The sequence below is a fragment of the Xiphias gladius genome, chromosome 13, assembly GCF_016859285.1.
Source record: "Xiphias gladius isolate SHS-SW01 ecotype Sanya breed wild chromosome 13, ASM1685928v1, whole genome shotgun sequence".
Classification (NCBI taxonomy): Eukaryota; Metazoa; Chordata; class Actinopteri; order Istiophoriformes; family Xiphiidae; genus Xiphias; species Xiphias gladius.
This window is the reverse complement of record NC_053412.1, coordinates 3,620,371-3,636,001: the sequence shown is the minus strand read 5'-3', so window position 1 is coordinate 3,636,001 and position 15,631 is coordinate 3,620,371. Positions and strand designations below refer to the sequence as shown.

The 15,631-nt window shown below is 43.6% G+C and overlaps 1 protein-coding gene across 1 annotated transcript; it reads left to right on the top strand.

Annotated features, from left to right (window-relative positions):
• The first annotated feature begins 332 nt into the window (after positions 1 to 332).
• mrps9 (mitochondrial ribosomal protein S9) lies at positions 333 to 14,963 on the top strand. Its single transcript, XM_040142538.1, has 11 exons — positions 333 to 492; positions 854 to 1,036; positions 5,418 to 5,480; positions 5,787 to 5,817; positions 5,911 to 5,990; positions 10,705 to 10,790; positions 11,423 to 11,498; positions 11,616 to 11,784; positions 12,198 to 12,306; positions 13,112 to 13,281; positions 14,552 to 14,963. The coding sequence occupies exons 1-11, from the start codon at positions 394 to 396 to the stop codon at positions 14,641 to 14,643; spliced, it is 1,158 nt and encodes a 385-aa protein (XP_039998472.1). The 5' UTR covers positions 333 to 393; the 3' UTR covers positions 14,644 to 14,963.
• The last annotated feature ends 668 nt before the right edge of the window (positions 14,964 to 15,631 follow it).

Sequence of the window (15,631 nt, the reverse complement as noted above, 5' to 3'; positions counted from 1 at the left end):
ATTACACACAGACCTGAAAAATTTTGAGGAGCACCCAAATGCAACATTGACAGGCGATTTTTTTTAGAATAAAGTGGTGAAATGTCCCACATAGCCTATCATACACCTGGTTTTCATTATAGATTTTGAAAATTAAGCCAAACAATATTGTTAAGGCAAGTTAAAATAAACTAAAGCACATTTACATACATGTCTTACCTGAAGGCTGCTAACTGCTTCAGTGGAGCAATTAAAAATGTAAACAGGTTTTGAATAATGACCGAGGTTTCGTGGTTATATTTTCAAAATATTTATTGCAATTTGTATTTTAACATTAAATGTACGAATTGACTCGTGTCACGTGTCTCTGACGCGACACCGCTTCCGCCGCCGACGTCAGGGCCGTCAGCGAAGATGGCGGTGTCCTGCGTGCGAACCCTGGGTTCGTTTCTCGGAAAATGTGGGAATTGCTGCTCCAGTGTAAACACGGTCACGTCGCAGCTGAGCCGGCAGGTACAGTGTGATTGTTTCGTCTCTAGCAGACCAACCGGTCCCGTATTTAAAACGAACGTTGACCGGATATAGGTTAGCTACAGCGCCCAAAACACTGACGTCCTTGAGTTAGCATCCCCCTACAGCTTCCTTTAGCCGAAACTAGCTTAACGGATATTCGAAATAAAAGTCTTCCAACGTCGGATTTAGTTTTATCATAGTGTGATAGACCTTGGCTCATCTTAATATGAATGTTTGAACCTGTAACAACAGTTCGGCTGCAGTTTTGTTGTTTTTTTGTTGCTCCAGATATTCAGCAAGTTGGCATTGTTATGGCTAACGTTACATGTCTCCCAGTAACGGCGCTTTTCCTCCTCCCCAGGCCCTGAGCAGGCAGATATGTGTGAGCGCAGCCCTGCACAGGAAGAACCTGGCGGCCGCAGGGCCGCAGAAGTTCACGGTGGAGTTTATTGAGAAGCAGGTGGAGGAGTTCAACATCGGGAAACGGCACCTGGCCAACATGATGGGAGAAGACCCGGAGAACTTCAGCCAGGACGACATAGATGTAAGACCCAGAGTGCGGTGCGCTTTACCGCACACATGCAAGTACTGTTATCTGTGTGAGTGTCTTTCTTGCATCCACTGGCTTGTGCAGACCTGTTTTGCAGCTCCAGTTTTGGTGATTTTAAAGTGGTTTCTCTTCAGTTTCAGTGCCTCTGGTATGAATTAAGAACCTTTTCTTAACCCCCGGAGCTTATGAAACCTATTTAACGTCCACAAAACAATCTCAAGAGCCAAGGACGTTTTTGGCTCAGTGTCTGACATACTGACGTGGGGACGAAGGATGCAAGTTTTGGGTCAGGACATTTTCACTACATACCAGCAATAAATTTGTGAAGGGTCCCTCAAGTGGAATATTGAGAAAGAGGTGTTAACAAAAGCAGGATGAATGTCATTCAGCCTGCCGTTCCACACTTGAGTTATCATCTATTCTGGAAATAGCCAGATGGTTTCGGCAGGTTTCCAAACCAGCAATGAGATGATCCCACTAATAAGTATTAATTGAGCAGCCAAAGCCTGATGTGACTTATTCCTCTGTGCCATATAACTCCATGGTTGTTTAAAAACTATTAGACACATCAGTGAGCCACACTATTGCGCTGGGTGACATGTTCGTCACACACACACACAAACGCACTATAGTTTATTTTGACTCAATTCCACACACACCGTCCTGCTGCTGTAACTTCTCACTAGAGCCCCAAATGTGGATTAACCCGCCACTGAGAATAGTCCCCAACAAATGCACTCCTGTTTTAGTGACGTCTGATAAAAACCACAGTTCCCCGACTGAGCCTTTTTATAAAAATGTACTTTGTAACCAATGGTCTTGGGGCCGGGTGCCACAAGATTTGAGATGTGGACTAACACATTGTTGGTTTTGGTATTTTGGAAGTTTTTATTGTGATGTGAGGCCTAACTGTGACCTGTCTTGTTCAGCAATTTACATAATTTCGACGCCTTATCCCACATAGTGAGAGCTCCTCAAGCATATAAGCATTTTAAATATTGATTAGTTTCCACCTTTCAGACTGGAGATGTGTTTTGTTTTAAAGCTCCGCTCTCTTCACATCGTCACCGGCACCAGTAGACTCCACCCGCAGCAGGGAGGTGGGGCCACCTCTGGCTAATCCGCTGCGTGAGGGATATTGGCAATAACCTCAAACACACACTCATGTGCTTATTTCAGATTTTGCCAACATATTAGCCCTCGCTGCTCCCACCATTTAGCTTGATTTCCCACTCTCCCCTCGCTGGTTCCCCAGTGTCCCTCACGTGTAATGAAGAGAGCAGTTGGCGCCGGGCCGTGAAAGCCAAAGCGACGGCTAACAGCCCAAACGTAGATGTGTGGAGGGAAAGAGGAAAATGTGGGAGGACTGGAGAGGTGCGGAGTGGGGCACTTGATAAATCCCTCCGCCTTGGGTCGGAGTCCAGACTCTTCAGGTGTGACGGTGATAAACACCCAGGAAAAATCAAGGATGTTTACAGCCGGGGAGGGTTGGGATTTAACACTGGATATTTGCCACAGACCCACAAAAGACCCATAAATAGATCTTGTGACTGTGGTATCTTTGACAAAAAAATTGTGAAATATAAAGGACTCTCAAAAACTTTGAATAAATATCTTAAAATATATTTTTGTTGGACTTCTGGCTGCACCATCTGCTCGTACCCAAGTTTCCAGCTATTAGTTTGAGCCAAGGTTAGACCTCAGCTTTTTTAAAGCTATCTGATCATTTGATTGGCAGAATAAATCCACAACAATTATAACAATTGCTTAATAATTTAAGTCCTTTTTATGAAGAGAGATGAGAGAATGTCCTGCTTCTGCAGTGGGAGCTGCCTTTGGGGTAGTTTTCTGTTTAATGTCATTGTAAACTGAATATCTTTGGGTTTTGGACTGTTGGTCAGGTAAAACAAGCAATTTCAAAGCATTGACACTGCTTTCTGACATTATATAAAGTAAATGATTAAACATTGATCAAAAATGATAATCACTATTTGTGCTCTATTATAAACAGTCTTGTTTCAGACTCAAAGGAGAGTAACCTCTGACTAACCATAGAAATTAAGGCTACAGCTAAAGGTAGCTAAAGCTAATTTTAATTAGACAGTTGATTATTATTTAGATTTACTGATCAATTGTTTTGTTTATAAAAATGCCAGAAAATAGCTAAAATGCCCATCGCAGCCTGCTTAAGCCCAAGGTCATGTTCAAATTACTTGTTTTGTTTGACCCAAAGTTCAAAATCCAAAGATGTTTAATTTAGTGCTAAAACAAAGATATTTCATTAGTCGATCAAAAGAAAATTAAATGTCAAAACTGTCAAACAATTTTTACATTTTATTAATCTATGAAGTCCTTTCTTGTGCAAAAATACACAACATTTGTTTGCAAATTTTCAAGTACTTGGATTTGCTGCTTTTCTCAATGTATAATATGTAATTGTAAATTGAATATTTTTGAGTTTTGGATTGTTGTTGTTTAATGTTTTTTTAACAATCAATGTATTAATCAAACAATATTAGACAGATTAATAGACAATGTTTAATCTAAACAGTCTTGTCAAGGGTAGTATAGCCATTAGAGCTATAAGTAGTAATTTTGATTACCAATTAGTGTTTTGATTGTTATTTCAATGTATTAAATACTTGTTTTGTCTATAAAATCTCAAACAATCAACTGTAAATTGATTATCTTCCAATGGACCATGTCACCACAGCTACATTTATACTTTTTTACAGTACAATGCTACACAGGATGATATTTCATGGTTTCCCAGGGGCTTTGGTGAGAAAAGTAGTGTAACTTTAACCTCAAGAGTTTAAAAAAAAAATGTAAGAATTAAAATTTTAATTGAGTGTGTATACAAATAATATGAATATTTAACAAGAAGAGCACCACAGGAAAATAAAATGAGGGATACCTTTGCAGCGCCACTCAAGAAGTATAAGAATAAAGAATGAAGCTAAATAAGAAGGTGGTGTAAAGGGTTGAGGTGGAGCAGGCGGTTCAACCTATAGATTGTGCAAAACATTAAACAAAATAAAATATATATAGATAACAGATACAAGCAGTAAAATTTCACATTTGAGAAGCTTGAATGCTTGAAAATGAATTATTTTTGTATTGATTCTGATCAAATAATTGACATTTCAGCACCACTAGAAATTAAGTGATTATTTACTATGCGGTTTAAAAAAACTTTTAGACTATTTAGTTATATATATCTATAGATAGATAGATATAGATATTAGATATACATATATATGAGAGAGAGAGAGAGTCTGTTGAAGCGTTGTGTCCCACTTGGTTCAGTCAGGAGATAAGAGAGTAGACGACCGTTTTGCCTAGTTTCAGAAACGCGGCAGAGATGATAAAAGAAGACAGTTTCAATTGTGTCATCCAGCATGTTCAAAATGTAGCCTGATTGATTTTATCATGTCGTTGGAATTTGTAAAATTGGACACCCTCCTGCGCTGTGGCGCTGCTCAGTTGTACGGGTGTCGGTTAGAGTGTCGCTCCCCCTCTTTTCTTCCTCTGTCACTCTGTCTTTGCCCCTCGGGGATCTCTGCCATATTGTGCCGAGGCTCAGGGGACGCACAGGTGTGTCTTCATCTGTTCCCTGCTCCTCTCTGCCTGTCTTTCCCTTTTCCTCTTTTCTTTTTACCCTTTAACTTCTCCTCAATTGTCTTCCTCTTCCTGCCTCTCACACCTTCTCACACACACACACGCGCGCACACACACATTTATTCAGTCCCTTTCTTCCTGCCTACCGTCGTTTTGACAACCTTAAAGGCAGCAACCTGCTCCCTCTGTGCAGCACCTGCTGCCGCACTAATTGAACCGACAGAGAGGAGGAAAAAATGAAAGAAGAGGAAGAGGAGTGGAGAGATGGTGGGATGGAGGAAGGAGAGAGATGAACAGACTGCCTTGATGAGTGTGGCGGGGCCAACACACTTCCTGTCTCCCTCTCTTCTCACACACACACATTTACAGTGCCATCTGTAGCCCTGCTAATAACATGGACACACACACACACACACACAGCAGAGGATGAACTTCGAGTGAACTGTTGGACGTCCACAGTGTCCTCTGCTCACTGTCAACAAAGCCAAAAACTTGTGCCTTTTTCTGCTTGTTTTCTCCTCCAACTCTGCAGTTACACACACACACACACTAACACACACGTCACACTCGCCTTTCCTTGAACCCGCGGGCAGCTTGTGCCTCCTCTCTTCTGTCACTTTCACTGTCGTCCGTTGGTGTGACCTCTGTTGTTCGGACGTGTCAGCATTGTCATAATCTGCCATCAACGCATCTCCAAAACTGCCATTTCGTTCGTTCCTTTATTTATTAATTTATGTCCTCCCCTCGCCCACAGAGGAGTATCGCCTACCTCTTCCCCTCCGGCCTGTTTGAGAAGAAAGCCCAGCCCGTCATGAAGGTACGTCTGTGTGGGTTCGACTCAGCTGAACTCGACTTTCCCGTCAGGCTGACATTAGAGTTTACAGGCTCTACATTGAAGTTTTGTGATATAAATTAATATCAAACTGATGTAACCTTTAACGGTCGGCGTCACAGCTGTGACATTTGGTGAGAAATAAATTTTTGAAGTCATTTCACTAACTTCAGTTCCACCCTTCATTTATTTACTGCTCACCAGAACACGATGGCTTTGATTTTTTTCCTGATTTTTGTCTTGTTTTTCTACTTTACTTCACTCAAACTCTCCTCTTGTTTTCACCTCCAGCATCCAGAAGAAATATTTCCAAAGCAGAGAGGTATGTAATCTCTACCCCTGGCTACATTTTTGTCACTGTAAATGAGCATCGTGTAAACTGCTTCTAAACTGAACATCTTTCCTGTATTTAAAGCTGTCCAGTGGGGAGCCGACGGACGGCCTTTCCACTTCCTCTTTTACACCGGCAAACAGTCCTACTACTCCCTGATGCATGTGAGTACTGCAGGCAGCTGTAGCATTAAACAGGACTGTCAAGTTTTTATGTTGAGGTGGAGGTAAATCTTCCCCGCCCCTCCCCTCCCTGCCTCCTGCACCCCCCGGGTCATATCCTATTCAGATAGAGTGAGTTGAGAGAAGGTCCGCGCTGTCCCCGAGGAGAGGTGACGTCAGATCCATTTTTCCACACAGCTGGATAGAGCCGGGGTGAAAGAGAGGTGGGAGATTAGAGGAAAGCGAGACGGAGGGGAGGAGGAGTCCGGTGAGCAGGATGGAGGGGTCAAAGGTGGTCCGGCTTGAAGGGTGAACCACTGGAGGATACCTGTATGTATGTGAGCTGGTGAAGTTTACTCTCGCCTCATCCTGGGTCCAAAATCAGCATGGTTTCATGTCACATTGAACAATGTGACGGGAATGTAAACTGGTCGCTGGCAATCTCGCAGATTTTATCCACACGAACACACAAGCTGGATCATTTAGAGGAGGAGCTGACTTTTAATGTCCCTCTCCTAGAGCCCGCACCTGTAACACGGCATTCAACCACAAGCGGGCAACAGGCTTTCTGACACTGATCCTTGAAATTGGAATATTTGCTGATATATTGTTGTTGTAGTTTTCAAACCCTCAGATATTGACATTGGTATCAGCCTCAAAAGTCCCGAATCGTTGGTGCCACACCTGCCGGTAATATTTTAAATCATACTTTGCCTATTTTTAAACGTGGTCGATATGTACCTTTTTTTTTTTTTTTTTCTGATAGTGAACCGAATCACCAGCAACTGTCTGAACTTTTGATGCTCTGCCGTCAGACTTTTCAACCGGTGACATTGGCCAAAACCTTTATTGTCAGTTGGGCTTCGGTTAAAAATCCTCTGGCAGTGAAAACTGTTCACAGCAATAGCCTGAGGTAGTGTTGAGCAGAATCATGATACGTATACTCCGAGATGATACAGATTTCTCCACCGTCACAGACTTTGTTTGTCCTGCGGTTGTTTTAATAACCTTGGGTGTGGGTGAAGTTACAAATCACTGAGCATGACTGCTTTAAGTATTTTCAACATGATAAAGCAGTTTGTTAATTTGCTGGATTTGCTGGGGAAAAAAAAAATCAGACAATCCTGTTTGATTATTTTGTCCATAAACAGTTTGTGGGGTTTTTTTTTTTTTGTTTTGTTTTGTTTTGTTTTTTCCTGGATTAAAGGATTTTTCCTGTAATGCCACTCCCCTCCTGGGAGATATTGTTTATCTGTTTCAGAGTTTTTAAAAGGTGATTTTTAGGATGTTCAGAACCCTGCAAACACAAAGCCATTCAACTCCAATGCAGTGGGGCTGGTAGCAGAAGTATGCCATGAATACGTAACATTAGATGAAGGCGTTTATTACCTTATGTTCTCCAGGCAGGTGCATCACACTGTAGGTTACTTTCAGTGTGCGTTTCTTCATATTTCCCCCCCCCGAAAGTACCTTCTCTGTGGATTCGAAGGCAATTAGGTGAAAGAGAAGGAAACCCCATTTTGTGATACACTGATCAAAATCAAATGCAATACAGAATTTTTACAATTTCAGGGAAACTAAAAAAAAGAACTACTGACATAGTTTTAGGTTAGTAGACAAGACTGCAAAATGATGAGACGGGGGGGGGGGGGGGAGTTTAAAGGAGAGGAAAACGTGTGGTGGCAGCTAATAGAAAAGTTGTATGTATGTAAAACCATACATTTATAGGATTTTAAATAGTTTTTAGAGCAAAGAAATGTGTTTAATCTATTAATTGAAACCTAAAGTTTTTAGAATTAAAGCCAAACAGGTGGCACCAAAAATCCAACACTGCCATTTTAAACGTGTAACTGACAAACATAAGGAAAGTGAGAAAACAAAAAACGGACTGAGATCGTTTCAAAAACCAGCAAAAGAACATTCAGATGCTGGTTCAGATGGAGAGAAAGGGGGAAACAAAACCTTTCTCCAAATCTGCATGTTTTTGTGTCCAGGTTCTAAATCGTGTTTGAGGTGGGGCACGTCCGGCTTGTCAGGCTTTGCCCCACCACGGGGAGCGACTCCTCCATGGGGATCCTGGGGGGGGGCAGAGGGCATAGTGGGTCGGTGAGAGGGGGAACTGGGGCCCCCACGGAGGCCTGGGGAGCAGCTACACCATTCACACTGCTCCCCACCTCTGAGCAGACCTCCCCTTCCTCCTCTTCCTCCGTCGCAGTCAGATGTTTACTTCCTGCCTGTCAGCTGCCGACCTTGTTCAAAGACGTTTCATAGATAAGAGATGTGTGTCTGTATCTAAAACACAGAGAGGTTTGATATCAGGATATTGGTCCAGGCTCACACTTCTTATGCGCACACACACACACACACACACACACACACACTGCTTTGCCCTGCAGCCACAATCTACACCCCCTGCTGTTGGTTTAAATAGGTATGTCAGACGTGTGTGAGAGCTCGTGCCGCCTGTCTGCATGATCGCGGGCTCAGTCACTCTCTTTTACCCTCGTCTTTTTTCCCTCTCCCCTTTGCTCCCTTGTTCCCCCCTCTCCCTGTTTGTCCTCCCCTCGTTCCTTCCCACCTTGTGTCCCCCTCCGAGTTACCGTTATCACCAACCGTCTCGCAGACACACACACACACACACACACCTCAGGAGTGTTGCCACGAGGGGGCGGTGGTGTGTAAAGCCGGCTGTTGTTGGGCTCAGCCGGCGTGGTACATTAACATGCTCCCTGCTCCACTGAGCCCTTTATGGCCACCAGCGCAGGGAACCTGAAAACACCCCCAACACACCCTCAACCTTTAATTTAACTTCAACTAAACCCCGCATATGAAATGAATATGCAGTCCCAAGGAGGAGAGAGCTCTGGCTTTGCTTTTTCATCCTGTATTGTTAGTCTTTGGCTAAATTAGTCCAATTTAAATGTTTCACTACATTCCTTTTCCTCTCTAAGCTCTAAACTTGAAGGTCTTGCCGTGCATATAAAAACCACTTATTGAATAGAAAGAGTGGCGCTCTGGCCGTCTGTCTCTGTAACAGCCCTGACTTAAATGTAGCCAGATACTGGCGTTCTCTTCTCCTTTCATCCGGCCAATCCATGCAAATTATTCCTTGGCATTGTGGGGCACAGTGTTTGGAAATGTGTAACGCAAGGCCCTTATCCCCCCCCCACACACACGCGCACACACACTCACTCCTCCAACTCCTCCTGCCTTCTGTTTTTTTCTGATTTTCTATTACGTATATTTTTTTTTTTTTTTTTTTGCAAAGAAAATTGGTTTTTGCTTGATGTTTGCTCTTTTTGTGCCCCCCCCCCCCTTCTCCTCCTCCCGTACCCCTCTGTCGCTGGTCGGAGTGGCAGCGGATTAGGCACACTCTATCAAGAAGGAATTAAACAAACATCTGGTGAATAATTGACGGGGAAATGAGTTCTCACCCAGGCGCAGGGTGGCTAAGGAGGGGGTGTCTGCCTCAGGGACGTGACCAGCATGCCCCCACACTCGCCCCCCCCCCAACCTCCATCTGTCTGTCAGTCACTATGTGCCCATCGCCATGACACACTACCCTTAGGTTATTCCCAATGCAACGTTAATCTAATGATGAGCGACCCCCCCCCCCCCGGAAACTGTCCCATCATTTATTTAGTTTTCATGTTTTGGCTCCGGCAGGTTTCCTTGCACCTTTTGCTTCAGCCCAGAAACTGCAAAGTATAATACACAAATAAATTAAGTTCTTATTATTGTGTCAGTGTACAGAGGCAGATGCAATGGATGCTATTGATCTTGTTTTCAGTAACAACCAAATGTGCAACAAGTGAAACTGCCCTTTACACGTTCATTGAGCCCCAAGGTGTCGTCTTTATTTTGCTTGTTTCGTCTGAAACCCAAAGATACTCTGAAGTACCCTAAAGATATAAAAAGATATAAAACAGAGAAAAAAGCAGCACATTCTCACATTTGAGAAGCTGGAACCAGAAAATGTTTGGTATATTTGCTTGTTTAAATGTTTTTTCCTGATCATGTTTTTAAAGTTGACCTGTATCAGGGGCTAAGGCTGGAGGGTCAGAGGCCATTTTTGTGTGTGGGTGTTTTTTTTGTTTGTTTAGTTTTTTTTAAATGGCCGTAAGTAGTTGGACAGCTGAAGATTACACCCATATATGATAGTTGAACATTCAGTTCTCCATCCAAGCCTCGACTCTTCTGGTTTCAGGCTTTCTATCAGTCACGTTCTCCGACACCAAACTGGGGAAAAACATTTCTGTATGGACCTGGCTGTGCGCACGGGGGAGTTGTCATGTTGAGGCAGGACACAGACAAACACGAAATGTTGCCACAAAGTTCGAAGCACCACCGACCATTTTCCTGCATATATACTGTAAATGATCTAGAAAGCTCCCGTTTGATTTTCAAGTCCAGTACCAAACTGCAGTCACTCCAAGTCTGCATACCAGAGTCCTAGATCTTACCGTGACTGACCCTAAAGGGCCACACACGGGAGGTTTCCACCAGGCCCACAAGACACAATGTAGGTTTAGGCAAGGCCACTGCCCAGACCTTGGATGGCGCGATCACTCTGAGAGTTGGGGCCTTCATCTGGTGGCAGCCCCCGGTGGGATTTTCCCACCCTGTCATAAGCTTACACCATTTTGTGTGCTGGAATGTGTGCACGTTTTCCCCTGTGCTAATCCTTAATGTTGTCGTTGTTTTTGGTGAACTTTAGGAAATGTACGAAAAAATCCTGAACTTAGAGAAGCACCAAGACCGTCTGAGAGCCAAAGGGCTCTTCTCCCAGGATTTCAAGCAGATGTAAGTAGAGAAAGGTAAAGGGTTTTTGGTTTGTTTTTGTTTTTTTTATACACTTTAGAAGAGAAGCGAAAAGCCACTACTTTTTAATTTGTGTATAAAAATGTGATATTTGATCAAGTCATATCAGGTGGGAATGATAGGATAAATGAAAAACTCTTGAAATGCTGGTACGTTAGCAGTGTTTTCAAAGATTTTACAAATTGTTTGACATTTTCATGAAAACCCTTTTGTTTTTAAAGCTGTTTTGCTTAATTTCACAATCTAAGCAGCTTCTGCCTTGGAAATGTGGGCCAGTATTTTGCGTGTAGTAGGAGAAAATGATCTTTTATACAATATTCAGTTTGAAAGTGCAGTTCAGTGTCTGTTACGTTGACTCTTCAAATTCTCTGAACTACTTATGAGGAGAAAGACGGCTAAAATGTACACAAGGTTGTTTTTTTTTAAGGTTTAGAGAGTCACCTGATTCCAGTATGAGATTTGAAAATTGTTTAAAGGCCTTGAAACTGCTTCACATGGAGGCAGTCTGACAAAAGTTAAGTCTCAGAAAATGATGGCAAAGAATCACCGTAAACATACCAGTCTTCCTCAGTCCTTGCGCTGAACGGAAATGTTGCTGTGTCTGTCTCCTCCAGCTCTCTAGGCACAAGCAGGTGGCTCACAAAGGAGGAGGTGGAGGCGTTGCTGGTGGAGACCATCTCCACTCATGATGTAAGAGCAGATTTTCTTTCCTCCCATCTTCCTCCTCCTACTCCTTATCTCTCACTGACTTTTCTGAGCTGGTGGAGGACAATGCAGAATTTGACACCCACGCGTCTTTGTCTTCAGTACAATCGCTTCATCCAGCTGATGGAGCGCCTGCTGTCCATGCCCTACTGCGCCGCAGAGGAGGAGTTTGTCCTGCGTTACCGCCGGCAACTGGAGGCCCAGTCCAGGAAGCAAATGGTGCCGCCGCTGGAGAGGGACGACAGAGGCGTGGCCTTCAGCACCTCAGACGGTAGAGACACACCAGCACAACAGTGGTTCTCAAATACAGATGTTTACGGATTTTTTTTTTTTTTAAATGGTGCATTTGGATTTTAAACAAGTTCCCAAAATAGTCAAACGTATTTGGAAGAGAAAATGAGGGCGGACTTGTTTCTTGCCATGTGAGACTTCAGACTATAGAAATGACGGCCAAATCTACAAAATAGACTCAAAATTCTGTCTTTGTCTTTTCCCCCAAACACGAAAAATGAAGGTCAAAAGAGCAAAAAGTTTGTTGACGTCGTTCTTTTCTTGAAACCTGATCTTGCCTCTCGCTGCCGCTTAGGGACACCAAAGTTCAGCTGTAATGCAAGACATTTGAACATCGGACAGATGTTTCCATGGGTGAAGTGAAGTTGAGTGTTTGTGTGTGTTCGCCCTCAGGCCGTAGGAAGACGTCGAGCTCCTCTGTGGTTCTCCGAGACTGCGGCTCCGGACGCGTCACCGTCAACGGCCGAGACTACCTCCAGTACTTCCCCGTGCTGCAAGACAGGTAGGAGAGCTGTGTGAGTGTTTCCGCTCTGGACAAATAAAACCTTTTTCCACATCGCAGCTTCTCTGCCGCTTCATTCATAGACACCATTTTCCTTAAAATGCAAGACATGATGTGTTTTACTCCCCCTCGCCCCCCAAAAAATTAAAAAGCTGCTTTTTCACTCTCCACAGCATCGCCTCGTTTTTTATTTATCTCCTTGTAGTAAGTTAATTACACAGCTGAGTGATTGTGTGTCAGTGTGTGAGGCTAGTGTGTCCATGTGCGTGCGTGTGTGTGTGTGTGTGTGTGTGTGTGTGTGTGTGTGTGTGTGTTTGTGTGAATGTCCAGAGCTGGTGTTGTCACGCAGAGTGAGGACAGGCTGTAATTGGAGCAGAGAAGTGACAATTGACTTTGTCAGCAGCCATAGGCCATTCAGCCTGAGACGCCATCCAGAACACAGACACTTTCTTTTTCACACACACACACACACGCGCACGCACACACACAACGTTATCCTATTCCTGCTGAGTCAGAAGCTGCCCTGTAATATGCGGTGGTGAGATTGTAAGAGAAAGCTTTTCACAGTGCCGGGATCCTCTATGCTTGTCTGAGAAGTCACCCAACCAGACATTAAATTAGCTAAGCCTCTGCCGTTGATACCACTATCTGTTAAATAGCACACACTCCTGCTCGGCCTATTCAACCGCATTTCATTCTTTCACCTCCTCCTTTTTTTTTTTTTATTACTATTATCATCTCGTGGTCATTTTCTCCTTTCCTCTCATCTTTCCTTTCTTTTTATGCCTCACCTCTCCGCCGCCAGAGAGCAGCTCATGTTCCCGCTTCAGTTCATGGGCATGCTGGGGCGCTTCGACCTGGAGTGCACCGTGAGCGGCGGCGGCAGGTCCAGCCAGGCGGGGGCGCTGCGACTCGCCATCTCCCGCGCCCTGCTCGGCTTCCTGTCCGAGGGAGACGTGGAGACCATGAGACAAGGTGGGTTGTCACTTTGTAGAATATTAAATATAAAGTTACCACTTGATGTAGTTTAGCGGAGTTGGTTTAAAGCTCCTTTTTCATCTGCAGTCCCTCAGTTAAAACACACACACACACAGTGACAGAGAAAACTACAGCGATTCATATTAGAGGCTGTGTTGCTGAACAGAAGTATTTTCAGTGGATGAAAAGAAACCTGCGAAATTCCCATTGTTTTCCTAACATTCGGACCTGCTCGCAGCATTCCTCATCCCGCTGAGTAGGTTAGGTTTTTCCAACAAAATAGCTCTTCATTACGGCCGAACTCTCGAGCCTCTTGCGTGCGTTGGCAATTTCATCAAAAAGTAGTCAAAATAGACCCTGCTCTTAAATGCACGCAAGAGCAGAAACTACGACCGTGGGAGACCTCTTTATTTTTCATTTGGTGTTTCTCCTTCTTTACGTGGTCCCAGGAAAAGCAGTGTCAGCGTTCAGTTTTTTGTTTTTGTTATGTTTTTTTAAATTATATTCTCTAATATTTTCCCTCTCCGTTGTTCTTTATATGACTCATTATATGACAAACTTGCAACGTGGCCAGTTGCCTCACCTTGATAGTCACAACTGGGTAAGCTCAAGCCACGCTCCACAGGAAGTGCTTCCTGTTCCTGAATTTAAAAGAAGCTCATATACAAAAAAACTGATTGTGCTGTTGTAACATATATTAGTTTGTGTTGTACATTAATCCCATGTATTCTGTGTGTAGAAGAATTTGAGTATTCAATCTCTAAGAGGTTAAGATAGGAGTCCTATATAGGTCGATGTCCGTCTGGGGCCCCCATCCTAAAACTGCAGCTGTGATTATGATTGGTTCTGTCCGTCCGCTGGCAGCTACTATGTTAGAATGCTATGTTTTGTTTTGGGTTTTTTTTAGGCTCGTCTGTTCTCCGCGGAACAGGTTGTTCCTTGTTTGACTTAATGCTTGGTTGACGCACTTCTGTGCTGATGATCTATGACAAGATCAGGGCTGAAACTTCTGCAGCTGAAGTTCGGGTTAAGGTACGGCTTATTTGAAAGATGACAAGAAGGGAAAAAGAGAAAAAACAAAAACTTGCCTCAACGCACGTCGACAGACTGAGATGTAGGTGAACAGGACACTGAAACAAAAAATATCAAAACTCGTTTATCCAAAAAGCAACCAAGAAGCAATTTGGGTGCATTCAACAAGGTACAGGTGACAGCACAATCGCGTCACATCAGCCGTCCTGTTTCATCTCTCTCTGTCGTTTTCCAGCTGGCCTGCTGACCCCTGACCCCAGAGTGAGGGAGAGGAAGAAGCCGGGACAGGAGGGAGCGCGGAAGAAATTCACCTGGAAGAAACGCTGAGGGGGGTTGATCTTGCCCGAACTCAAACGTGCGACATTCAGACCGACTTCTGGTATCAACGTGGCCCCATAGGAACTGATGTCATGTCAGCCGTGTCCCCCTTAGTTTTGTTTTTGTTTTGTTTATTAAGCTCTTGAAACTACAGCGAGCCGGATGCCTTCATACGTTCTCCCATGGCCGCCATGTTTTCAAGGAGCAGCCCAGGCCCGACGCTCTGCAGTGTGAGCCCTCGGCCACCAGATGGAAGTGTGCGGCCAGGAATAAACGAAAAAGTCAAATATGAATATCAGTATATGAGTCAATAAATTAAGTTTTTCATATAAAAATAGGTTTTCTTTGTATCTCTCTCTGTTTTGTTCTTGTGTGAGTTATGATTGCTTGTGAATTTAACCATTCGACATGTCTTCTGCAGACTTTCTGACGTATTTCAGTTCAAATTTAATGACAAGTTTGGTCTCATTTAGGCTGAATACCAGCAAAGTACATGCTGGTTCATATATTGGAACTGAATTATGGGTCAAAGCATTTAACTGAACAAACTGTGTGTGTTTTCAGTGTAAGTATGAAATGATTAGGGATTCTTTCAGACTTACATCATGTCTGTTGCCAAGTTTTGTATTGTTTTTTTTTTTTTTACTCCACCGATTTAACTACTGGTTGTCGTTGAAATTGTGCATCACTGGTGCAGATTTCTCACAGAACTTGCCATCAGTCGGACTAAGCGGACCCAGATGACATGGAGGAAACCTGCCCCGGGGCTCCTGGGGCTCCTGGGGCCCCTGGCCGGTTGGTAATCCAGCCTTTTAAATTCGACATGTTGTGAAAGGCTGGTGGACAGCGCTGTTTAAAACCCACTTTCAGATTTGTGAGACGTTCATTTTATTTATGAAAGAAAAAGGAAAAGTCAATTCCACCGTGTTCTTCCATGCAGACAATAGTCCTGGTCTGATATGTGGTCTCGATGTGTTTTATTTAAAAAAAAAAGTCA